Here is a 26,806-nt window from a genome sequence, read left to right on the forward strand (position 1 = left end):
TCATTTGCTTATTGCGGTATAATATTAGTGGTTGGTGTGCCGCAAGCATAAAAAAGTTTGAGAATCACTGATAAACGATCACAATCCGTCCCGATATTATCAATCGCACATATGATTTTTCAACGAAGATATTTTTTCATAGTCTGGTCGTGTTCGGGACTGATTAAAACATCTTATGCGAACAGAAGTTCAACTACCCGTATTAGCTCCTAACCTCTTTACTTCTATTTTGCATGGTTGGTTCTCACTAGTAGCAACTCGAGCTTGACAACTAGATGAAGTAACTATGTTAAGTGTTGTATTTCAAATCAGGGAAATAAGTGTCAAACACCATATTATGCTAAATAGAGGCAGGCACCAAATTACAATAACAGTGAAAAGAAAGAATGCTATGTAGCTCAATAGAAATGTGTGTTCATAAATGAATAGAACAGAAGTATGTGTATATCACAATGTATGGCAGAGTTCAATTTTTTCTTCACCAAACAACATAAATATTCTTTTAATAAAATCCTTCATTCCCTAATAATTTTTCGGTCGAATATTGGCTCCTCGGCATCTTGATTTTAAATGATGAATAATGTGGGAAAGGATATTTTAATACCCATCGAACGAAAAATACAAATTATGAGAAGCAATATACATATAGTCATGATAATGATAAGAGGCCAAAATCATACATAAACATCACTGATTAACAAGGGCAAATGGCAGTAACATCGAAGAAATATCATTTAAAAAAGTACTATTTGAACATACAGTTGCAGCATATTATATTACATTTGCACTTATACAAAATAGACTATGCAATGAATTTTTATCTAAAGTTTGTTGTGTATATATAGCCAATTCACAAGAAGCTATTTCAAATACTGTGGATGTTTCAGACGAGAAATTTAATTAGAACAAGATAGGTTTCTGTATTGATTGGCAATACAGCACCATTTTTTTTATCTCGAGAAATCTCAAGCAGAAATGCTGCTTGGTAGTCGACCAAGAATAATTTCAAAAATTCGTGATGAATTGAAAATTATTTCAGAAAATTGAATAACGAATTCGGAAAATTAAATCCTCCTGGAATGAAAGAGAATGATTGCTTACCACAAAAGTTATGGTTTTGAATGCAAATGATGCAAAATTGCTTTAATATTTTAAAACTAAAACATAGATTTGGTATATTTTGAATATACCTAACCTAAAATAACGAACATGTTTGATCTAGCACAAAAATTACCACAGACATGATCATAAATAAATATTCTATGGAATGTTGCTCGGTAATTTAATAAATATCATGATGGAGCTGTATAGCAGAACTGTGGAGTCGTCATTTCAAACTCCACATAGTCTGAATTTCAGAAAATGAATTGTTCCATGTTATAATCCAGTTTCAAACTCTATTGCATCGTAGGTTTCTGGTGATGGTGTAAATCTTGACAGATAAGACCTATCACTATCTTTTATAGTAGTGGGAAGTGAAAGCTTTGGTTGATTTTGAGATTTGTAAGCTTCCTCTGCCATCTTCTTCAATACTGCTGCACCATTGGCTGTTGTCTCAACCATCTTTGAAAACATTGTTTCATAGTTTCGTAGCAAAGTATGAGGATGATCAAATTCTATAACTTTTCCTGCATCCAACACCATCACTCTGTCTGAATCTATGATCGTATGAATTCTGTGAGCAATAGTTAAAACTGTGCAATATTTAAACTTTTCCCTTATTGTGACTTGGATAAGACGATCCGTTCTCAAGTCTACATTTGCAGTCGCTTCATCAATAACTAAGATTTTGCTTTTTTTAAGAATGGCTCGAGCGAGACAAACAAGTTGTCGTTGTCCAACGCTGAAGTTTGAACCAGATTCTGCAAGTTCACTATCCAGTTTCAGAGGAAGAGATTCCACTACCTCTCTAAGCTGGACTTGTTCAAGTGAATCCCATAAATCCTCATCACTGTATTGTGTGAATGGATCAAGATTTCTTCGCATAGTCCCAGTGAATAGAATTGGATCCTGTGGTATAATTGACAATGCTCTTCTCAAATCATTCAATCCTAAAGGTGTAATTGCAATTCCATCTATATATATCTCGCCGGATGTTAATTCAGACAGGCGAAATAAAGCAGAAATAAGAGAACTTTTTCCAGCACCTGTTCGACCAACAATGCCAACTTTTTCTTGTGATTTGACATTGAAACGAACCTTCTTTAACACATCTGGACCACCAGAATAATACGCAAACGAAACTCGATCAAAGGTAATTATTCCGAGGTTTGGCCATGAAGCAGGTGGTTTCTTGTCCGGTTTTTCATCTGCAGCTTCTGAAGGAATACTGTAGTATTGTTGAACTCTTTCAACCGAAGTCATCAAATTTTCTACTTCTGTACTCTGCCTTACACCCCATTGAAACATTCCTAATAGAGTGATACAATAGGTCAAGGACAAACCAACTTGACCAGGATCAACATCAATAAATGATATCGTGATGAGACACATAAAGGTGACAGTTGTTATGAAAATTGCACTTAAAAGATCCAATCGAACTCCGAGCCATCGACCCCCACATAAGAATAAGTACCAAGCACTGCTGTGCAAGTTTTGTCTTTCATGAAATTTCTTTTCGAATGTATCCTGGACTCTAAATGCTCGGACTGTAGTAAGACCTTGCAATGTAGAAGACAGGAGACTGAAAACTGGACTTCGGGTAGCTCCCTCCAATCTTTTAATATCCCGTGAAGTTTTTAAATAATACTGCCTTAACCAGAAGAAAACAACAACCAATGGCAGTGTTATAACAGCCACCATAAAATTAACAATAATAGCCAGGATCAGGATGCTAGCAATAAGGCCAAATATGTACAAAAAGTCAAAAAAAGTTAATGGCAAAAGATCATCAATTTGACCGATATCTTTGGAAAATCTGTTCAACACTCGTCCAGAAGGATTTGTATCGAAAAATCTGATTGGTGATCTCAAAATAGCATAAAACATTTTTTTATGCATATGTATGCCTGATGACACACAAAGATAAAAATGCATTATTGCTCGAACCCATATGCAAATATATGTTATTGCAGTAAGACACGCATATATCATCATATAAAAGTTTGTGTCAAATACATCAGAACTTTCAGAAGTTGATGGTAAAGTAACATCCTCCATTATTGTAGTAGACCAGTTCAGAGTACTTGATACATTGGATTGTAAGTCACTCCCAAGCTGTTGGTGTTCTTCATACTTTGTTGCCCACATTGATATCCACCAGTCACATAAAATAAATGAAATATGGCTCAATAAAATAACTATAATAAAGAAGAAACAAAAAAGCTTGCTTGCTCCAACTCGAAAATATTCAAGATAAACACTTCGACCAACACTTCCTTGCACCCGCATTTCTTCAGATGCTTCTCCGTTCTTATCATCTTCTAGGTTTGTTGTGTCCGAATCTATAGGATCCTCACCTAATAAACCCATCATTTCCTGTGACAATGCAGACTTCAATGAAATAGTTGAAGCTGTCATTTTTGGATCTAGTCTCTGTTTAATCAAAACTGAGTTTTCATCTTCAATTTCTGAGAGTTGAGTCTCTACTAGGCCAGGTTGGACTTCATCTTTCTCTTCAAGCAGAGCAGCAAAATCAGTTCCATCTGCTTGAAGTTCATTATAAGTACCTTGACCCACGATCTTTCCTTCTTTCAAGATGATAATGATATCAGCATCTTGTAGTAACTGAAGCTGATGTGTTACAAGAATACAAACTTTATCTTTCATAATCCCAGATATACAATGTTGAAACAAATGATTTCCAACTGCTGCATCTACAGCACTCAACGGATCATCAAGCAGATAAATATTTGCATTTTTACGATATGCAGCGCGAGCTAAGTTGACTCGTGCCTTTTGGCCTCCACTCAATGTAACACCACGCTCGCCCACTATTGTTGAATCTCCATTTGGTAATAATTCAAGATCTCTCTCCAGACCACATGCATGTATTACTCTATCGTACCAATCTGCATCATATTCTTCTCCAAATAGAATGTTTTCTTGGACTGATCCAGCAAATACCCAGGGCACTTGGTTTGCATATGCTATATCACCATGAATTTTAATTTCTCCCGCAGATGCAGGCAATTCTCCCAAAATTGCACTCAGTAAAGATGATTTTCCTGAACCAACAGGACCAATGACTGCCAGTAACTGGCCAGATGAAACTCTTATATTAATATTTTTCAATGTCAAAATTGAATTTTTATCCACTTTTCCATTATCATCCCAGCTACCATCAAAATTTATAATTTCTACAAAACTTTTATCGGCAGCCATTTTCTTATCTATAGAATTATTTCCACATTTACTATTACCGGATTCACCGACTTGATTTATATTTTTTGTTTCATCCAATAGTAGAAATTTTTCTATTCTTCCGACTGATATCCTGGATTCTGCAATTTTTTCAATTGCCAATGGAAAAAATAATCCCATAGACACTCGAATAACATTATAAATCCCAATCACAGTAAATACTTGAGAAGTAGTGAGTTCACCGCCATTCCCAATATAAACAAGAAATGTAACACATGCTATTATTTTTGGAGCACATATGAACATTGACAAGTTGAAGGAACGAAGCATTGCAGTCCACATCACCTTTCGTACTTCACTTTTGCGAATAGCCGCCACCGCCTTTGCAAATGGGTTTTCCCATGTATACATTTTAATTATCCGCATTCCAGTAATGATTTCATTCATGAGTCGAATACGCTCATCGGTGATAACTGCAGTTTTCATTCTTAAGCTTCCAAAGACTTTTCCATTTAAACTTTGGCAAATCATTATTAGAAATAAAATGGCAAAGCCTGAAAACATAGCTGGTCCAACTACACCCCATAATATATAGGCACAAATGGCCGATTGTAGTGGTCCCACCCAGATGTAGTGAATAAACAAGGGCAGAAAATCAAATCTTAAGACATCCGTTGCACCAAGATTCACGATTTGTCCAGTGGTTGTCTCACTCAGTGCTTTTTGACTCAGCCGTAATGTCTTTTTATACATGAGTGCACATGCAGCAGCTCTGAGATGCCAACCTAACCGCTGAACATAGTAAAAATAAATATGATGAAAGATTGCTAAAAAGAATGAAATAACACTAATGAAAGTTGCTGTCATGTATGCGTCCGATACTGGCATAGAATCCATGTTTTCAAAATATGAGATGAGTCTTGCAACCATAAGTGGGAGGATTGTTCTGAGAGATTCTTCAACCAGAATGAGTAATCCAATTTTAGAAAAAAAGAAAGCATATGTTTTAACAATAGCACGACTAAGGCTTGGTTTTCTGCCATTCTTTGCTTTAGAGACTTCAAGTGTCCAATTTTCTTCTAATTTTTGGGAAACTGTTTCTGAAGTATCTTCTTTAGATAGCTGTAACATATCTTCATCTGAGAGGGATTGCTTCGCTCCTTTTACAAAAAAGGAATTCATCCACCAGAAAGTGCAAAATGATAATATATTTGCATTCTCTCTTTTATTTGGCTGCAATTTCTTCATCTTGTTTGTGAAGTATTATCTATTTATATTCAAATGAATTAGCATATTTTCTGTAAAGGTTAATAAAAGTTATTAGAATAATAAATTACCAATCGGTTTGTTCAATGCATTCTAGGAATGAAACTTATCATTTGCAAAATGGCACTATTGTTGTTCCAACCACAGCTTCATCCACTATCAAGTCCATGCTTCTGAAAACAAATAACTACAAATCCCATACCCGACATGGAATGGTGACTGGACGCGAGGCCGTGGTTCGCCATTTGGTTAGGCCATATTATGGGCTTTCCTCTCCCCCCGGGATAAATATGTAAATCCTATCCTAACCATACAAACTGATAAAATAGAAAGGATGTTAACTCTCAAACATTTTAATATCACAAGTTAATAACTACATAAGACTATAAGTTGAAAGCCGACAAATTCATCATTCATGGGCTATAGAAGATAGGCAACCAATTGATAATCTTGAATACATATGTAGAAGGAGTAATGAATATGAAGTTGTACATATCCTTCGATAAGACTGTAAGATGGATGCCTATTTTTAATCATACTCTTGGTATTCCAGTATTCTTAGTTTTGTCAGTACCGTACAATAATCATTCAATACAGGTACCGGTACGATATCGTACTAGCCTACAGCAACAGGAATTTAAACGTTAGGCAGTATGAGCCATTATACTGTGATAATCAACTACTTCACTCTGCGTTTCCTGTTCCTTAGGAATGTCAGTTCTACAGTATCGGTAGGTTGAATTCTCCAGCAATTAATCCCGGTACCGGTATCAGACCAGCAAATAATGCACGGTACCGGTAACTAGAATTTCGATAGGCACTTTATCCATACTTCCATGTACATATATAGACTATGGCGCAATTTCGTAACCTTTTTGCCAGATTGAATTCCAACATGGTATGGTGCAATGATGTCCTCGCAACTACCTTATGACGCAACATCATTACATCGTTTGTTTGCTTTCTTCAAACACTTAGCGGCATGGATTCCGCCACTTGAATTGGAAATTCCCCCACTTTTGAGTACTTTTTGAAGTCTCGTTGCAATCGTTCGAATGTTACCCAACTCTTGACAAGACAAAGCCTTATTTTTTCGGTGCTCAATCATTGCAAAATTTCTGATGATTATTGAATACGAAGTTTCCTTTTATGCATCGTTTCGCTGAAGCGTTGTCTGTGTTGCAGGCAGCTACTTTGTTTCCGATGCCTGGGCTAGAAATGGCTGAGGAAGCCGAAACCAACCCATGGGAACGTAAATCACCGTACGGCCTCGATGAGCCAAGCAATCTTCTCTCACATAATTATCCCCCACGCGATTTCATTTATTGTTTTTTACTTTTATGGTATCATGAGATCAGAAATTTCACCCAAGATTTCGCTGTTTTATTATGATTCGTGAGAATTACTGGCTCATGCCCACTGCCACGCCTGAATCACTGTGTTACGAAGATTAACAAAAATAAGTTGGTGTTCGGGAAACGTGATGAACAAGATACAGTTGAACCATTACATATACCAATATGAAATGTAAGTTTTCACACTTTAAAGTCGTATATCGGCAAGTGATGAATAATTACCTGACCCAACCAAAGCATACAGAATAATACTACATTTTGCGAGTATGATCACAGTGTCGCATTCGCCAACGACTATTAAATTATTTCTGAATCTTGCATCATTCCTCATTCGCTGGTACGGAAAATGGCCCAGCTGTGCTCTGGAGAGTGTTTGAAGGTAAAGCATCGTGGTATTTGAATTAAGCTCATTTTTTTCAGACACTGCTTTGTGGTGTGTATTTATTTACGTCATAGCTTGTTGTTTTTAACACGGACTAGATTTGTGATTATGATGTCATAATTGTTTTCTCGTAATTGCTCCTACCCGTCTGCGTGCTTGTTATTCATTCTTGTGTTTGAAGTGTCTATCGTTGGGCTGTGTTATACTGATGTCTTACTTTGTCGTATAATAAACTGTAATTTTCTGTCTATTGGTGATTTGGTAATACCCAAGACATCACATTCTGGTTATAAAATTTTTATTTGTTTCGATGTGCTTATACATTTTTTCATAATTTTTGAATCAATTTTTATGATTTGAAATAGTGCCAAACTTTACAAAAAGCGTTTTTAATAACGACAGGTAATAAACAGTTTGATACAACTACGTCCGTCCACACAGCGAAATAACAAAAACTTTAATCCAATCAGTAGCTAAATAAAATGTATTAAAAAAGCCGGAAAATGCAATTTTGAATCCGGTTGAAATATTTTTATCGGGTAACAACAGATAAATATATTAATTTTGTTATTCCCGGATATTTAGCGGAAGTATCTGCCAGGTTAGTTTTATTTCGTAGTTTCACGTCGATATACATATACAGTATATGTTATAAAATAGCATTAACAATAAAACTGAAATAAGCTTTTCCTAAATTTCACGAACTCGGCTCTAAATACTAGCGTCTATGACTATGCCAAGCGTCTGTGGCTATGCATAATTGCATATCATCCCATATTTACTTGGCGTAACTTTTTATATTTGATACTTTAGGCCGGGTATCTCGCTATGGCGCAGTATACATACTTCATTATATTCTATGACGAAATCTCTACACGCGTTTCCGTAATTCCCATCGCATCACTTACATGTAACAAAATTTTTGCATGCTAACTCATACGATAAAACTATAGTGCGCTATGTGGAGACGAAATAATAACTCGCTTGCAATTTGTATTCAAATGTGTCCAATGTGCACATAAATATATATGACACTTTTCATTAAATCACTGTGTACACGAGTTATTACCTATCGATTAAATTTTTTATTACGATACAAATATTAGCATTATATTTTCACACAGACAATTCAAACATAGTCTGTTGCATACCGATTAAATAAAATCTTTGGGTAGAAAAGGCATATACTGTATTAATATGATAGGGGGTCTGTATTAAGGTTCTTAAGCTGTAATGCTCAGACACCGAACTTAAATTGTAAGACAGACAGAATCGCGAATCTCCCAATCTCACAACATAATATATTGCTAATAATTGTATCGTGGTTCCATTACATTTGAACCCACGACAGTTGCACCTATGGAAATTTGCACCTACGGATATTTGAACCCATACTAACCCTAACCCATGCCGCATATAGATTGAACCCGCGGATATACGGGTGCAAATGTATGGGTTCAAATGTGCTATCACCAGTGGTGGGATTCAAATGTGTTGTCAGCCGGTTCCATCATACAAATGTCGAATTTTCAGGCTGTTCTGTTACAAAAAGTCATGTAATGCTAACCGGTTCGCTGATCTCATAAAATTGCGTGAGACGGTTCCATAGAACCGGTGCGAACCGGCTGAATCCCACTACTGGCTATCACCCCTTCAATCATGTACAGCAAAATTTACGCTTGTATTCATACCCCGTTCTATCTGCCTTGCCTGACAGTGTAATTTCCTATTGCACAAATCGCTAACTATTCCAATTTCATGCGTAACCAGCTGCATTGGTTTCACGTGGTATTTCCTTTCCCCACTCGTGCCTGAGTAGCCTGTTACAGAACATACGCTACAGCATGACTGAGGAATAACCCCTTGCGGAGTACTTAATATATGCGACAGAGACACAGAATTAGGAAAAGCAACGATGTCGAAATATCAATTTTCGTCATACACCATTGTTTCTATTCGTACGTTTTTTATACGTTGATATTGCGTTTACGCACAATGACATTGCATTTTCGGCGAGGTTAGGCAAACCGGATTTCACCAACGTGAGAGCTGTCGCGAAAATATGATAGGGTTGTTCGAAATTAGGCGGTTGCGGAGTATGCTCACAAATTTTGCTTCACGATGTGGATTTTGAACCAGGACACATATACGCGGAAGGAAATATAAGTTAGTTGCTAATCTAGGCTTGCACGTAATTTACGGATTTACGGAATTACGTAATTATTTGGAGTTACGGAAGGGAAGTTACGAATTACGTAAAGTCGTAATTATTGCATTGAAACGAGCTTTCTTCAAAGCAGTCAATTTCGTCGATTGCGAAAAATGAAAGCTCAACAAGTAGAAGAGAGTTCCGGTATTCGCAGCCGTTTTTCTCTCTCTTGTTACGTAGGTGAAGGAAGGCCTGACGCGTTGCCATTTACTAACCTATTATCAACTTCTCTGGCATGGCCAATGTAAATTATTAACGTAGTTAAGGGGGAAGAACTGAGTAGGGCCGTTTGACGCCAACACACCTGGTTTTAACTTCTCCCGTAACTTAACCGTAGATAAGGGATAGAATTGCGTTGAGACATATTGACGCCAACACACCTGGTTTCAACTTCTCTCGCTTCTTATCTAGCATGGCCATGGCCAATGTACATAATAACCGTAGATAGGGGGAAGAATTGTGTTAAGACTGATGGACGTTAACACGCCCGGTTTCAACTTCTTCGTGTGAAATGACTAATGAACGCAGGAGATCAATCTTTCAAACATGGTCTATCAAACATTTGTATCCATTTTACTTTTATTTATTATTTACTTGTTCCAGTTTTCCGTTACTTATGGTATATAATATATATGTTCCGTTTCTATTTTATAGTCACGCGTTTAAATAGTGGGAATTCCCCACCAAGTGTGGATTAGCAATGCTTAACCATTCTTTCTTGTTAATATGAACACTTGATATATGAACATGGAATATCATACTGTTTTTGGCTGTTTTATTTCAGACTTGGGGTATAAACAGGAAAATATCCATAACATTTCAGCACGACGATCTTGTGAAATTTAACGAAGAGCTTTCGCGACGAATTGGAACCGAATAAGCGAAAAGAGCGATTGATCACTCGCGCCAATACCTCGCCGTGATAATTAATGTCGCGCTTATCAAATAGCAATATGACGACAAAAGAGAGATTGCGTAATGAACCAACGCAACTTCGTCTTCTCGGCATCGGTAAAGCGATTGAGACGGCAGAGAAACAGCAAAACGACGGATCATATATAATCAAATATGAGCCAGTGTGTTTATTCTGTGCGAGATCCATTTTCTATTACAAAATCTTGATGTTCTGTTAACGGTTTTATCGTTATATATCAGTCCGGACTTGGCCTTGCTCATGATGTTTTTCACAATTCCTCTCAATATTTCGGCCATATATGATTAACTGTCTTACCAAATGCGGCAACTTAATTTGATTTATCGTCGACTTGAATACCACCGGCACTCGACCAAACTTGTGTCAATCTTGGCCGATAGGATCGACGACTTGAGTTAGCAAATAAATGTCGTGAGTGTAAAATAAATGTCACAAAATGCATTGTTTTGCGATATAACTTTGTGTTTTCGGAGAAGGCATATCATATAAGTTCCATATTTAAATTATACTCAAATAAATAATATTTGATCTTAAATTTATCGCAAACAATGTTATAAACATTCAGTCCGCGAAATGATTGAATGTAAAATGAAGCATGGTAATCGGAATATCGTCAATAAGTCGACATCAATAATTATTATTATAAAATGCTAACAAGGCAGTAATATCGGATAATGCAGAAGACGCTGCAAAAACAAGTCTTCGTCGCGAGGAAATCGCAAGTATAATCAAACGAGAGAATACGCTCGTCGTTAGTTAATAAATTAGAAACCCGTAATTTTTATTCAGCACTAAGGTGGTTTTAAAAAACTATCGTTTCCATAAATATCCGTATACCAGTGTCGGTAATAATAAAATAAAATTGATCGCATAAAAATGGGACGGTTAATTTGCGAAGGTGATAAAGGAAAACCAAAGCTAACACAAAAGATAAAAATCAGAATAAAATTAATTTGAATTCACTACTTGATATTTGCCTTTAACATCTGCCGACGGCGTGTAGTACTGCCAAGAATATGAAAACCCAACTTCAATGTCCCATTCGGAAAAGAAGTGGATTCAATTGGTTGTTATGATAGGTTTAAATGCATGGAAAAATATCGCAATTACGGGGTCATTACGTAATTGATTTTGCCGTAATTACGGAATTGATTTTTGTCAATTACGTGCAAGCCTATGCTAATCGACAACAAAGTTTATTACTAATCGCAAAACCCTCATTTATATATGTAAGTAATGTATCACAATATATTCGACAGCCGACACAGGATATAGAAACACATAATAAGAAATGGCAATGATGTCGCAATTGCAAATTTTTCCCACTCCGGCATTTTCTGACAACGAATATGCCATTATTCGTACGTTTCGTGTACGTTGATATTGCGTTTACGCACAATGACATTGCATTTCGACGAGATTAGGCAAGCCTGATTTCACCATCCAGAGGGCTGTCGCGAAAATAAGATAGGCTTGGTCGAAACCAGGCTGCTGTAGATAGTGTTACGTCACGATCCACAGGATCCAAGTATTATTGTTTGGCAATATTATTGTTGCCACGTGTAGGCGCTGTTAAGTCGAGTTCGCCGCCATTAATGGATATTGCACCATACTTTGCTGCTGTTTTGCTGCCAAGTCAAGTTTTTAAAGTTTCTTTGTGTTGGTATTATTGTGATTTAATTATTGCTGTTTATTGTGTTTATCTTGTAGATGACTTAGACATCTAAATTAGTTAGTAACTGGATTTATTGGGTTGTTGCCCTTGGTGTTAAGATATTGTGCCGTACATTTGTTACTGTGAAGAAAGTGTACTGATGTTTCCAGAATGTATTATGCAATGATTTTTGGGTAAGAATGCTAGTACTTTAAGTTGCATAATTTGAAGTTCACTGATGTATGTGTATTAAATATTGTCATTGTTAACAGATTGTGAAGTATTCTCGTGGATTCACAAAGTTTTCTTACCCGGTGTCATAAATATTATCGGTATGTTATTTATATTTGGATCATTGCTGAATTTGGTATTATTTAGTTTTATAAGTGTTCTAAGACATGTTATTTTGTTTTAGAAAACCGTCTTCCATCTTTCATTTCCGTCTATTGTGATGTTTGTGTATTGCTGAGCATTTCATGTTATGCTATCAATTCTTCGAATTACAATTTCATTACAAGTTTTCAACAATTGGTTGTGTTTGGACAAGGATTTGGGAGATGCGTTTTCGATTTGTTAGTTTTCTCTATGTGACACCTTGTGCTACCGGGTCACGTTGAAAGGGAGGTTACATAAAGTTTTCGATAATATCAGAATATAGAATTATCGATATCACATGAATAACACAATTCTGAACAGAATCTAATTATCGAATAAAGCAACAACATAACTTTTTGAAGATGTCAAGTTCAGACTCCAGTCAACGTTTGATTTTTGAAATATTGGAAGGTCGACTGAAAGACTTGTATTTAAGGGTCGAATCCCTTATGATGGATCGCAAAAATGCTGTTTCTGTTCAGGAATTGTCGAAGCACATTTCTGAAACATTTCAGGCACTCATGAAATTCTGTAGTGAGAATCCATCTGCAATTTTTGAGCACAATGCAAATTGGATGGAAAGTATTGAACAGAATCAGGCAGAATTTGATAGTAGAGTGCAGCAATGGCTGCTGGCTGTAGTCAAAGCAGCAGCAGATCAGTTTTCTCAATTGGAGAAATCAACACAGTCTAGTCATCCTTCAAGTGCAAGTTCACGATCAAGTTATCGAAGAGCAGAAGCTAAAGTAAAAGCTAAATTGGCTCGATTGGAACTTGAAAAGATTAAACGTAAACATGAGCTCCAAAACAGAATAAATCAAATCCACCAGTCAATAGAAATGTTGGATTCGGAACACAAAGTTCAAACGGCTGATGCCGAAGAAGAGTTTTGGGAGAAGTCCACTAGTTCAGTTCGAATGAATGTTGATGTCACGGATAATCGTTTTTCGAAGGATGTGAGACATGTGGGTTCAGAGAAGGCCAATAGAAAAGTGCTAGAAGTTGGCATGGTAGCCAACAAAACCACATGTGAAAGCTTACATCTTGTGCAGAGTACACCTGTTTATGCACAGTCTAACGTTGGCTGTGCTGTGGGCAAAATTGATGCCGGTACTCTGGCAATGGCTGTTGAAGATTATCCTGTCAATACTGAATCAAAATCTGTACTAGATGATAAACCGAGTGCTGGGGTAAATGGCCCTGTAGTGCCTCGAGTGTTGGATTTACTTGTTCCAAGCAAATTTGAAGATGGAAATCAGGACAATAGAATTCCTGCTATGTATATTCCAAATCAGTCAGTGGTTACAAATAACCCTGATCAGGCAAGTGTTAATAAGACTTGTCAACCGGCCAGTGGTAGGCCTCCGGATTCTTCTCAATCATTGTCAAATGATGTTATGACATTGATCAAGCATTTGAATAGACCAAAACCCGAAGTTTTATATTTTACTGGTGATTCCACGAATTATCATATGTTCAGGCGTAATTTTGCTGCTCAAATTGATGAAAATGTTGATAGTTATGCTGCCAGATTGTCATATCTACTCCAGCATTGTACCGGAGAAGCACGAAAGCTCATTCAGTCATGTGCCAAGCTTGATCCAGAGGAAGGATACCAAAAAGCAATTAAACTGCTTGAGAAAAATTATGGTAGAACACATGAGGTAGTTCATTCATGTGTGAAAAAGGTGGTTGATGGACCACAGATAAAATTCAATGACCATGAAAAGCTTAAAGAATTTGTTCGCACATTGGAAGATTGCAAACTCACTTTGAAAGGCATAAACAAAGAGAATGAAATGGACAATCTACAAATTTTGGCTAGAGCATCAAATCGCCTATTTCCTAGTATGAGAATGGCTTGGAAACGTAGAGTGGGGAAGATAATAGCGAGAGATGAAGAACCATCTTTCCAAGATTTCATTGAGTTTGTGACTGAAGAAGAAACTGCAGTCAATTCATCCTTTAGTCAAATGATGGATGATTATGTGAGTGTTGTTGAGAAACCAATGAAAACTTCTCGAATTAGAACAATGGCACACAATGTCACCGAAACTGTATCAGAGAAAAAGATGCAGTTGTCATCTTCAGGTGAGCATACAAGAACTAAATGCATGTATTGTTCGATGCCTCATGATCTGTCAAAATGTGAAAAGTTCAAGAAGAAGCCGATTGTGGAACGAATTAAATTTATGAGGGCACGTCGACTTTGCTATATTTGTCTGAAATATGGACATGTTGCCAGTATGTGCAGATCTAAGCTTTCATGTGGAGTGGATGGATGCACTGCAAAGCATAACAGACTTATCCATCGTTCATTTCAGGAAAATAATGAACCTGATCAAGAACAGTCTACTATTGGTGAGAAAGAAAACATTTCTCCAGCTTCCATGCCAGAATCAAGCTTGTGTCAGGCCACAGAAAGTAATAGGTCCGTGTATTTTTGTATTGTGCCTGTGAAGGTATCCGGTAATGACCGAGAAGTGGAGACATATGCATTTTTAGATGTTGGCTCAGCAATAACATTGTGCTCAGACAAACTGATTGACATGCTTGGATTACATCGGGAGCCAGCTGATATTTCATTAACAACTGTGAATGGTGAGTCAAAGATACACAGGGGGTCAAAAGTTCAATTGCGGGTTGAATCTTGTGATAGCAAGGAAGTTATGGATTTGCCTGAAGTGTTTTCAATTGACAAATTACCTGTGGAAGCAAATGCTCCGTTATCAATGAATGAAAAGAACAGAATGGCACATCTAAGAGGGTTGAATTTATCTAACATTGACAATGCTGAAGTACTACTAATGATTGGTGCCAATGTACCAGAAGCTTTTTGTGTACAAGAAGTGAGACGAGGTCGTCCAAGACAGCCTATAGCTTGGAAAACTCCATTTGGTTGGACATTGATTGGTCCAAAAATTGAAAGGTCAGAATTGTTATCTTTCAATGTCAATTTTATAAAAAATGATCAAAATGACTTACTGCAAATGCAACTTGAGAGAATGTGGAAAACAGATTTCATTGATTCACAAAAAATGTCAGATACTGACATGTCTCGAGAAGATAGGTATGCTCTTAATTTGATGCATGAGGCAATTAAATTTGAAAATGGTCACTATCAATTACCTCTATTGTGGCGTCCTCATGCGAGAACTTTGCCAAATAATCGTGATTTGGCTATGTCTCGATTGTCAAGCCTTAAGCGAAAACTGGTTCGCGATGATGATCTACGTATGAAATATGTAGAAATAGTTCAAGATTACATAGCGAAAGGCTATGCAGAAAAGGTGACAAAATGCAATTTGAAAGAGTGCAATCAGATATGGTATATTCCTCATTTTTGTGTTGTACATCCACAAAAACTAAAACCAAGAGTTGTATTTGATGGAGCATGTCAGTATCGTGGCTACTCATTAAATGAGTCTTTGTTGAGTGGACCAGATTTGGCAAACTCATTAACCGGTGTTCTTATGAGATTCCGCCAGGAGCGGATTGCTCTAGTAGCAGACATAGAGGCGATGTTTCATCAGATTAATGTTGATCCGAAAGACAGAGATGCTCTCAGATTCTTGTGGTGGCCTGGTGGAGATATGTCAAAAGAGCCTATTGATCATAGAATGACTGTACATTTGTTTGGCTCTAAGAGTTCACCCACTGTTGCTAACTTTTGTCTGAAAAGAGTCGCCCAGGACTTTGGAGGGGAGTTTGACACTGATGTTATCGAAGCCATTGAACAAGATTTTTATGTGGATGATTTGTTAAAATCTGTGTGTTCTGAAAATGATGGCCTACGAATGAAACAACAGCTTACTGAAATATTGAAAAAAGGTGGATTCAAACTAACGAAGTGGCTTAGCAACAGTGAAAAAATACTGAATAGTATTCCTGAGGATGAGAAGGCCAAGTCTATATTGAATTTGAAGTTTGATGAAACACTGTCTGATCGTGTTCTTGGTGTGTATTGGAAAGTCAGTTTTGACTCATTTGGTTTCCATATAGATATGACATCACCTGATGTGATGACCAAAAGAACTACTCTATCGCTTGTTAGTTCGTTATACGATCCACTAGGCTTTGTAGCAGTGGTGGTGATAGTTGCAAAAATCATGCAACAGGATTTATGTAGAAAACGTCTTGGATGGGATGAGCCTATTCCTGATTGTGACGTTGCAAAATGGACGAAGTGGCTTGAGCAGCTGAGTGCTTTAAAAGATATTACTATCAATCGATGTGTAAAGCCCAATGGATTTGGAAGAGTTGTAGTGATGCAAATACATCATTTTGCAGATGCTTCCTCGGTTGCTTATGGTGCAGTGGCTTATTTACGCCTGGTCAATGAAAATCAAGATATACATTGTGCATTTCTTTCTGGTAAAGCAAGAGTGACACCATTGAAAGCAATTTCCATACCAAGACTTGAACTGACTGCTGCAGTTTTATCAGTGAAAATAGACCAGATGTTGAGAAGTGAACTTCATCTAGGTAATGAATGTGAATCTTTTTTCTGGACAGATTCGACTGCAGTTTTGCAAAGTATAAGAAATTGCAATAAGCGTTTTCCGGTTTTTGTGGCAAACCGCTTAGCCAAGATTGATGGAGGATCAGAAGTGTCACAATGGCGTTACGTAGCTACAAAGCAGAATCCAGCTGATGAAGCATCGCGGGGTATCGGTGTAAAGAAGATGGCCACGAAAAGCAGATGGCTCAGTGGGCCTGAATTTTTGTGGAAAGATGCTGAGCAATGGCCTCAGCCTGTGTCGTTGCCTCCACTGCCTAATGAATTTCAGCTTGTAAAACAATTGCAAGAACCGGTTTGCATGTTAACAGATCAAAGTGCTACTAATCGACTTGTGGAGCAGTTTTCTGATGTGCATTCGCTGAAAAAGGCGACTGCTTGGATTTTGCGATTCATTTCATTTTTAAGAAGTAAAAAAAGTGGGGAAAACCTACACAAAGGACCACTGTATGCTGATGAACTGAGGAGAAGTGAATTTGCTCTAATCAAATATGTACAAAGGCAGTCCTTTGGTGAAATCATAGATAAATTGTCAAAATCTTCTGATGGATGTATTGATGCTGGAAAAAGGCTGTCATCCAGAAACATCTTGCGGAAATTAACGCCAATGTTGGTGAATGGAATTTTACGTGCTGGAGGACGTATTGAGAAAGCTCCAGTGGAATTTGATGTCAAACATCCCATTATACTGCCTTATGACCATCATTTCACCAATTTGGTGATACTCCAACATCACAAGGAGGTTGGGCACTCTGGAATGGGACATACTTGGACATCACTGCGACAAAAATATTGGATTATCAAAGGCGGGGTTGCTGTCAGAAAAGTTTTGGGGAACTGCATATCATGTCGTAAACGAAATGCACCTCTTGGACAGCAAATTATGGCTGATTTGCCAGATGCTAGATTGGCAGTGAGCAAACCTGTTTTTTCTGAAGTTGGATGTGATTTTTTTGGACCCTTCTTAGTCAAACAAGGCAGATCAAATGTGAAACGATATGGATGTATTTTTACTTGTATGTGCACGCGTGCAGTGCATATTGAAGTGGCTTACTCTTTGTCAACGGACTCATTTATCAATGTTTTACGAAAATTCATTGGACGACGTAGTAAGCCAAGAGCTATATATTCTGACAATGCTGGAAATTTTCAAGCCACAAATAAAGTTCTTCGTGATGAAATAAAGAAGTGGAATCAGCATTATATCAATGATTTCTTGAGTCAAAGGAACATAGAATGGAACTGGAATTGTCCCACTGACAGTAAAGCAGGTGGATGCTGGGAACGACTCATCCGGTCAATAAGAAAAATACTTGGAGGATTGCTGAATGATCAAATTCTAACAGATGAAAAATTACATGTTCTTTTTGTTGAAGTCGAATCAATCCTAAATTCAAGACCTCTTTGTCCGGTGACTTTTGATGTGAATGATGAAGAACCACTAACTCCTAATCATCTGCTGCTATTGAGAGGATCACGAAACGAATCGCCAGGTGTGTTCACTGAAAAGGATTGTTACCGCTTCAAATGGAAGCAAGTTCAATACATGGCTGATCAATTTTGGAGAAGATTCAATAAAGAGTATCTTCCAACACTTATTGGAAGACAAAAATGGACTGTTCAAAAACCAAATTTAAAAATTGGTGATATAGTTATGATTTCTGAAGATGCACCTCGTTGCCAGTGGCTCATGGGGCGAGTTGTTGAAGTGTTTCCTGATAAAAATGGGACTGTGCGCCAAGTTAAAGTTAAAACAAAAAATGGCTTTCTTAAAAGACCAATAAACAAATTGTGTTTTATTATTCACAGTGATGCTTAAATTGTGAACTTGGATATTGTGATTTGTGAGGTGACGTAATTGAATTTGAATTTTTGAAAATGGCTCATATCTAATTATCCATTTTGGAGGGGAGAATGTTACGTCACGATCCACAGGATCCAAGTATTATTGTTTGGCAATATTATTGTTGCCACGTGTAGGCGCTGTTAAGTCGAGTTCGCCGCCATTAATAAATATTGCACCATACTTTGCTGCTGTTTTGCTGCCAAGTCAAGTTTTTAAAGTTTCTTTGTGTTGGTATTATTGTGATTTAATTATTGCTGTTTATTGTGTTTATCTTGTAGATGACTTAGACATCTAAATTAGTTAGTAACTGGATTTATTGGGTTGTTGCCCTTGGTGTTAAGATATTGTGCCGTACATTTGTTACTGTGAAGAAAGTGTACTGATGTTTCCAGAATGTATTATGCAATGATTTTTGGGTAAGAATGCTAGTACTTTAAGTTGCATAATTTGAAGTTCACTGATGTATGTGTATTAAATATTGTCATTGTTAACAGATTGTGAAGTATTCTCGTGGATTCACAAAGTTTTCTTACCCGGTGTCATAAATATTATCGGTATGTTATTTATATTTGGATCATTGCTGAATTTGGTATTATTTAGTTTTATAAGTGTTCTAAGACATGTTATTTTGTTTTAGAAAACCGTCTTCCATCTTTCATTTCCGTCTATTGTGATGTTTGTGTATTGCTGAGCATTTCATGTTATGCTATCAATTCTTCGAATTACAATTTCATTACAAGTTTTCAACAATTGGTTGTGTTTGGACAAGGATTTGGGAGATGCGTTTTCGATTTGTTAGTTTTCTCTATGTGACACCTTGTGCTACCGGGTCACGTTGAAAGGGAGGTTACAGATAGTATGCTCACAAGTTTTGCATCACGATGTGGAATTTGTACCACGAACACAAAGACACATATACGCGGAGAGCTAATAAGTCATTTGCTTAAATCGACAATACAGTTTATTACTAATCGGGAATTGTTGTGCGTGAAACACTTATTTATATATATATGTATTGTATCACAAATTGCAATTCAGTGCTAGATTTCGAATTCATCGAGTACCCAATATATGAGACAGAGACAAAAGACATAACCACATAATTAAGAATAGCAAGTTTTAGCAACAATGTCATAATTGCAAATTTTCCCCACGCCGGTATTTTTATGACGAAGCATACGCTATTTCGGTATATTCGCACGTTTCGTATACGTTGATATTGCATTTCCGCACACTGATATTGCATTTTCAACGAGATTAGACAAGCGAGGTTTCACAAAAAAGAGAGCTGACGCATAATGAGCGAAGATTGTTCGTTACCATGCGGATGTTGAGTTCGACCACAACTCACAAGTTTCGAAATTTCCTGTCCGGTGGCAAACATAGCAATCAATAATCTGGAATTATGAATAAAGAGCTTTCTGCCATTACATCGGATAATTGTTATGTGAAAAGTTTTCTGGACTACCTACTGTTCTTAGGGTTTCTTGTGCGACCACTTGGTCGCAACAACTTTATTCTGAAAGTAGTACCAGTATATATCGCCAATCAGGGAACCAGGTTCTAGTACTTTGTTCGATACTTGGTTCTTTGATTAATAATAATTTAGGGAATTGACTCATCTTCTTTGATTCTGCCATACCTATTCAACCTACAATAAAGCCTAACAAAGAGGAGCGAACAATATGGGCCTGACTCTTTATTTTTTGCTATAAGCATGCAATACAAGGTATGAACTAGTAAAAATATAAAAGAAATATGATAACAAGGCGACGAGGCCTATTCTACGATGGAAAAACATAATCGACGTTTGTCAATATCATCTTGTTGTTGTTGTCATCCAATACTGCTGCAACACTGTCATGATAGGTAACAGTAGACCATATCTGTACAATGAAATTAACTTCATCAACTTAGGTTAAATTATTAATATATGTTTCTATAAAAATAGCTGGGCAGAAGAGATTTGCAAATGAAGATTATAGTATACCAAGAACGTTTTCTTGCTATAATTTTTTCGAGGGTATGCATACCAAGATGGCGTAATTTAGGTACAAATACTACGGGAGAAACTCGTAATAGAACCAAAATATGAAAATTGGAATAAAATTATGGCCTAAGCTGGTACTCATACTATACGTTTCGATGTCCGCCGTCTTTGAAACGCATACTTCATGAGTACCGTTTCGAGAGTGATAGAAAAAGTGAAATTGAAATGCCCAGCGATCGCCCGATTGCGTATCCCAAAAGCTGGATTGTGCCGATGTTAAAATATACCCTCTCTGAAGTCGAGTTAAATAACTTATTCTTCTTTATTGAAGTCCTTGATTATTGGTCTAGTAGAAAAACTGATAGTCTTGACACATGGCTCACGGACAAAATCAACCTATCAATAATCAAACCTATATATATATATATATATGTATATATATATTATTACCAACCAAACGAGTTGAAAAACATTTTGAAAACCCTTAAAGTTAACCCTTAAATAAATTTCATGGAGTGTGTTAATGCCACACGTGTTGTAATTTCAAGTATTGCCCAATATAGTAGGGATTTTTTCTCAGTGAATGGAAAACACAATTGTCCGGATATATATGTTGCAAGTCTAATCTTGTCGAGCCCTCACATGGCTATTTCCGCCCTTTTAAAGCAGCATATCATTCTCTCGTTCTGCGGGTTTATAATAGAGATGTACCGATACCACTTTTGTCGCCGATACCGATACCGATCCGATACCAGCTAAAAAAGCCGATACCGATACCGATACGCCGATACTACAAAAAGGCCGATATTCCGATACCGATACTATGTAAATATTACTTAATTAGGTGTGCTGTGTAGGGCAGACGGGTTAAAACAATGGTCTTTGAGCGTTGTTCATAGTACACATTATTTCAGATCGAAAAATGATATATCACATAATATGAAATTAATGTTTGGTGTTTGCTTCAACTGATTAACATACACTGTACAGTAACGCTAGTAATCTCGGTGTTCAATTAGAAAACCCATAAGCCGGGATGTCCAATTTGAATTTAATGTTAATATCGCGACCTTCGAATATCGTTATTCGTGTTTAAGAGAATATCGAATATCACCCACACATTCTAGAGCCGCCGTCCTACGTTCAAATTAAAAGCATTTTTCAAATATTTTATTTCGTGGCTAATCGTAATCGTCGACGCAATAAGTCAAAGCCAACATGAAAGAATATCAATCAGCACCGACCAAAAGAAGGCCTACCTATAACCGTCGAGGATGTTTTTTTACTTTACTATTTTATATTATTATACAATTGCTATCATATATTTGAGACAGTCTAGGACTCTAGGCCCTCTAGGGCTAGGCGGTCATGTCAATATATCTATAAAGAAATTGTGTTGTTAAACAAAAATTAATATCTGCGTAGAGGGATAATTGTGTCGGAATTTAGTTTATCGATGTCGTCGGACTAAATGACACTCGTACTTGACGACAAACAGTCAGAATTTATACCCGTGCCAAAAGTCCATGTGCCGTTAATAAGGACCCCAATTCCACTGTATGATTTAAAACTGGGCGCCTAATTGCTTTTTGTTATGTGCCGTGTTGATATATTTCTTCATAATTACTATGTAATATTAAAAATGTCAATATAAAAATTTGACAGCGAAAATAGCTAAAAATACGTGAATCATATTCTCTCGCGGGGGTAGGGACATGTATGGCTCATAGCTCACGATCTCTCCAGACAAAAAATAAATTAAAAAGTAGTATTCCAACTTATCTTTTAAAACATTCTGGACCATATCAAAAAGGTAAATATATCGGAAATATCGGCCTTAATCTAACCGATACCGATACATGGCCGATACCGAAAAAATGGCCGATATTGCCAATACCGATACCCGATACCGATACATCGGTACATCTCTAGTTTATAACATTGGAAACATTCAAAGGCTGTAAGCCTGTAACCTAGTTTCCTTGTATTGTATTAGGTAATATAAAGTAATACAAAGTGATGGGTTTGGGATTTAGCTCAGCCTCAACCGAAATGAAGACAGCCATTTAAATTTAGCAAACAGCGTTTCGGCAAGCTGTGGTATTTTTTTAATATTAATGATTCTAATAATATTTGCCTTATATTGGTATAATATTAAATTGTGATTGGTTGTACTCGTTATTATTACTTAAATAATATACAACAAAAGATAGTAATTTACATCTGAGCTCTATCATTCAATTTTGACATTTTAAAAGTGCTATAACGCATTCATATTGCCTATTTTCCCCACAATCTCTAGTCTATTTGATATTTCAATTATTTCAATTGATATTTAGTAAACTGTCGTAATTTGCCGTGTCAAATTCCATGTGAATCAAGAGCTGCAAGTCATTTTCGCTGCCCCTACTGTGAAATATTATTGAGATATACATCAAAATCAATTTTACAACATTACGTGAAAATTGGTTTTTCCTGAAGTATGCGTACCAAGATCGCGGACACCGGAACGTAGTATGTGTACCAGGTTAGGGTTAGGTCATAATTTCCGGTACAAATACTACGTGAGAGTCACTTGGCTAGTCCCCGAACTCGTGATAGAACTAAAATAAGGAAAATTGGAATAAAATTATGGCTTAACCCTTACTTGGTACACATAATACGTTCCGGTGTCGGCCATCTTGGTACGCTACTTCAGGAGTACCGAAAATGGGGGCATTGGCACTGGTTTGCACCGGTTCTATAGAACCGTCTCACGGAATTTATTGAGATCAGCGAACCGGTTAGCATTACTAAAAAAAACATGTAACAGAACCGGCCGAAAAATATGACTTTTGTAATGGAACCGGCTGACAAAAAATTTGAATCCCGCCACTGGATGATATATGTATCACGCTAAATGCAGTACCTGGATACACTGGAAAGATGTTACTCGTGTATAGTAACACAGTTATAACATATAGGTTTTCCCATTCATCAAAGTAAAACGCTCTCACCTGTAAGTTAGTTAAACGCTTGCGCTCTATTACTTTTTTGGAATCCTAAATATGGGGATGTAATATCATTCTAACTTTATATATTACCTATGAACTTTAAGAAACGATGCAGAGTTCCCTTCATTATTTTGTGGAAGGCAAGGTTTTTGATTTCCGTCATCGCCAAGTCGCTGGGCTGCTGGCGTATTTCCTATGGAAGACGTCTTCCCATTTATCTCAGATGTTTCATGATTTTGAATTTCATTCCTACAGTTCGCAAGTTTGCTTTCAAGATCGGAAATGCGATTTTGCTGTGAAAAACGATACAATAAAATCAAGGAAACAGTATTGGTATCGTTGTAAATGCGATTTAGCACAATTTTTATGAAGCTTAAAATATTTCTGTATTGTCGATTTGCCTAACATGAAATCTTTGTAAATACCAAATGTTTCGATTATAACAATTTTAAACGCATATTTAATGTCACTTTCATACAAGGGCTACAATTTTTATGTGTGCCCAATATTTTTAATCTTAATGCTTCAATCTAGCTAGACTTTTCAACGGCACACAATCTTTAAAAATGTAATTTTAACCAAAATGATCAATTTTAATAATCCGGTATATGGGACATATGAGGGGCCCCAGGCAAAATCATTTGTAAAATTCTTACCGAAAGTGACGTCATAATGCTGTCCTAAAATTTGTTATGGATTCACAAATATATTTACAAATTTTTCGTAAGATACGATATTTAGTTACAGACAAGATAAATGTGCTAATCACGCACGTTTAATGAATAATAACTTGAATTTGATTACAATTTAAGAAGCCCAAGGTGGTATATAACGTCATTACAACAGGAAAAGTGACATCAATCTTTTCAAATTCAGACAATTCATTTTAAAGGGAATCTTTGTAACAAGAATAAATAATCATATTAAAAATGAAACAAATTTCAACCTTAAATTTTTTAAACCGGTCAAACTGAGAAACATGCGTTGAAAATTTAAAACGGAGTAAAACTAAATGATATGATAATATTGAAAGCTGAGGCCTGGGCTTTGCACATTAGTAAATTTGTTCTGGTGGCATACTTGGCGTTTTCCTTGAAACATTTTCTGATCACTTTTTTTGTCTCAACTAAATTGTTATGTGTTTTGTAACTGCCTTTTATGGGGAATAAAATTACCTACCAACTGCTGAATTACGTCATCATCGCTATCAGTCGAAGAAGAATGCTCTATTGGTTTTACTTGCTGTTGCTGAGAATGTTCTTGTTCCAGTACATATAATGAATGTTTAACGCTCAAATACCGGACCTAGAAATAAATTTTCAAAATGGGTAACCTTTTGTGCAAACAGAAGTCTAACCGAAGTTCAAATAAAAAATAGCCATAAATTTGGTAGACTTCCTAGTTATTTTTCACTTATCAATTCAAATAATATCAGCCGAGAATTGGTTTATGAAACTATGGATGAAATGAGATACATCCAGATTCACGGAGTCCAAATTTTTTATTCCACCGAAACATAATATCATCGACATCGAATTTTTTTATCGGGATTCTTTAAAAAGCGGCCAATTGATCAAAACACATAAAGCGATTCTCAGTCTGTATTTATATGCTTCAATGCCGCTGAAGATATTTTTCCGCTCAACGAATCCATACACTTCCTGCCAAGCGTGAAGTACTGAGTGTGTTTAATGTAACTCATTACGCGAAATAGAAATCTCAATAATATCCTGCTATCGACTCGACACTAATTATCATATTAGATATTTTCTTTGATTCTATTTATTTTTGTCCAAGTTAACCTTGATTTTCATATATCAAGGATGTTCAATACTTAGTCATTACATTTCGTTGGTGCGATAATGAGTGTTTATTATCGAGATATAAATATCAAAAAAATACCCCGAAAATGATGCTAGTGGCGAGCAGTGTTAAACACAGAAAAACCAGAAGACTCGTACAGCATTCTAACATACGTCTCTGGTTTGTTGTTCTTCTGTGACTGAAGAGCTGAAATAATAATGCAGGATGAATCATAACTAAAATATTTTTCAAACCACCATCTACTACTTTTATATCAACAAACCATGTAGTCGTGGCAAATATACGTGAGTGCTGAAAACCCCAAAAATCCACAAAGTGAAAATGAATTAAAAAACGGCGCATATAACTCACTAGAAATAAGAAAGGAAAGAGATAAATTACGTGATATACCTCAACATCGTCGTCGTCATCATGAAAATTTAAAGTTCCTATCTTCGATTTTCCATGAAGTAAAAGTTCTTCCCGCTCCATGATATCCTATGTCATAAGACGCTTATCTTGTATTCTAACACTATACACAACACGCTATCTATACTATATTCTACAAACACCAAATTAATAAACTTTAATCACCAGTTTACCAAACCGCTCTATTCAAAATCAGTGTACTAACAATACAAAGGCAATCATATAATACGTTTTTATACTTATACTACTACCTTCTCGTGTTATATCTCGACGCGTACACTTTTCCATATGTTTACTCAGATATTATTGTGAGACATACACACGTACAATGGAGTTTAGTGACGTATTCAGTCTTTACGAAAAGCCTACTTTAGATATAAGGTTTATTCAAGAAGTCTGAATCGTCGTAAGCGTAAGCGAGTTGAATTGAAGCAATAACGACCGTTTACTTTAGAACGATTTATAACATTTAATAGTAAAATACAGTTTTTACTGTTTTGCATTGAAAAACACTTGCCAGTAAATAAAGTTGCGTCTTTCCTGTGTTTGCCTATTTCCAAAATTTTGTCCCTGACAATTGCCATCAATAATATCTCCAATTAATTTTAAAAAGATGAAACATTAATATTAGATTAATGACCTTTAAAATAAGGTGATAAACACTCATGAATGTTATTGCTTTGTTTTATCGTCCATGTGTCCTACAACCTTCGTGATAAATGTTCGAACGTTGTATGATTTGAATGCCA

The 26,806-nt window shown here is 36.4% G+C and overlaps 2 protein-coding genes and 1 pseudogene across 5 annotated transcripts; 1 reads left to right on the plus strand and 2 right to left on the minus strand.

Annotated features, from left to right (window-relative positions):
- Nucleotides 1-276: 276 nt before the first annotated feature.
- LOC120343809 (ATP-binding cassette sub-family C member 4 pseudogene) lies at nt 277-5,618 on the minus strand (annotated as a pseudogene).
- A 6,340-nt stretch (nt 5,619-11,958) lies between these two features.
- On the plus strand, nt 11,959-19,395 carry LOC120336378 (uncharacterized). Of its 4 annotated transcripts, XR_013475465.1 has the most exons (4): nt 11,959-12,296; nt 12,375-12,434; nt 12,518-19,258; nt 19,337-19,395. XR_013475465.1 is itself a non-coding variant. In XM_078112997.1 (3 exons), exon 3 carries the CDS (start codon nt 12,840-12,842, stop codon nt 18,813-18,815), a length of 5,976 nt encoding a protein of 1,991 aa, XP_077969123.1. In that variant the 5' UTR covers nt 11,959-12,296; nt 12,375-12,434; nt 12,518-12,839; the 3' UTR covers nt 18,816-19,395. The 4 variants fall into 4 exon arrangements, 1 of the variants encoding a protein (XP_077969123.1); XR_013475467.1 differs by having other exon boundaries at nt 11,959-12,434; XM_078112997.1 differs by having other exon boundaries at nt 12,518-19,395.
- Nucleotides 19,396-20,526: 1,131 nt separating this feature from the next.
- LOC120343824 (uncharacterized) lies at nt 20,527-26,218 on the minus strand. The gene is made up of 5 exons (XM_039412845.2): nt 26,040-26,218; nt 25,728-25,835; nt 25,005-25,130; nt 23,916-24,118; nt 20,527-20,728 (listed from the first exon to the last, which is right to left on the minus strand). The coding sequence occupies exons 1-5, from the start codon at nt 26,118-26,120 to the stop codon at nt 20,662-20,664; spliced, it is 585 nt and encodes a 194-aa protein (XP_039268779.2). The 5' UTR covers nt 26,121-26,218; the 3' UTR covers nt 20,527-20,661.
- Between the last annotated feature and the right edge of the window lie 588 nt (nt 26,219-26,806).

The sequence above is a fragment of the Styela clava genome, chromosome 5 (genome assembly GCF_964204865.1).
Source record: "Styela clava chromosome 5, kaStyClav1.hap1.2, whole genome shotgun sequence".
Taxonomy (NCBI): Eukaryota; Metazoa; Chordata; class Ascidiacea; order Stolidobranchia; family Styelidae; genus Styela; species Styela clava.

Bases quoted from the DNA above. Each gene is read 5' to 3' on its own strand.
- LOC120336378 (XM_078112997.1), top strand. From the start codon at position 12,840: ATGTCAAGTTCAGACTCCAGTCAACGTTTGATTTTTGAAATATTGGAA.
- LOC120343824 (XM_039412845.2), bottom strand. From the start codon at position 26,120: ATGGAGCGGGAAGAACTTTTACTTCATGGAAAATCGAAGATAGGAACT. The intron at 25,836-26,039 runs GTATATCACGTA...TTATTATTTCAG, and splicing joins ATGACGACGACGATGTTGAG to CTCTTCAGTCACAGAAGAAC. The intron at 20,729-23,915 runs GTAATATATAAA...TTCATTGTACAG, and splicing joins TCGTTTCTTAAAGTTCATAG to ATATGGTCTACTGTTACCTA.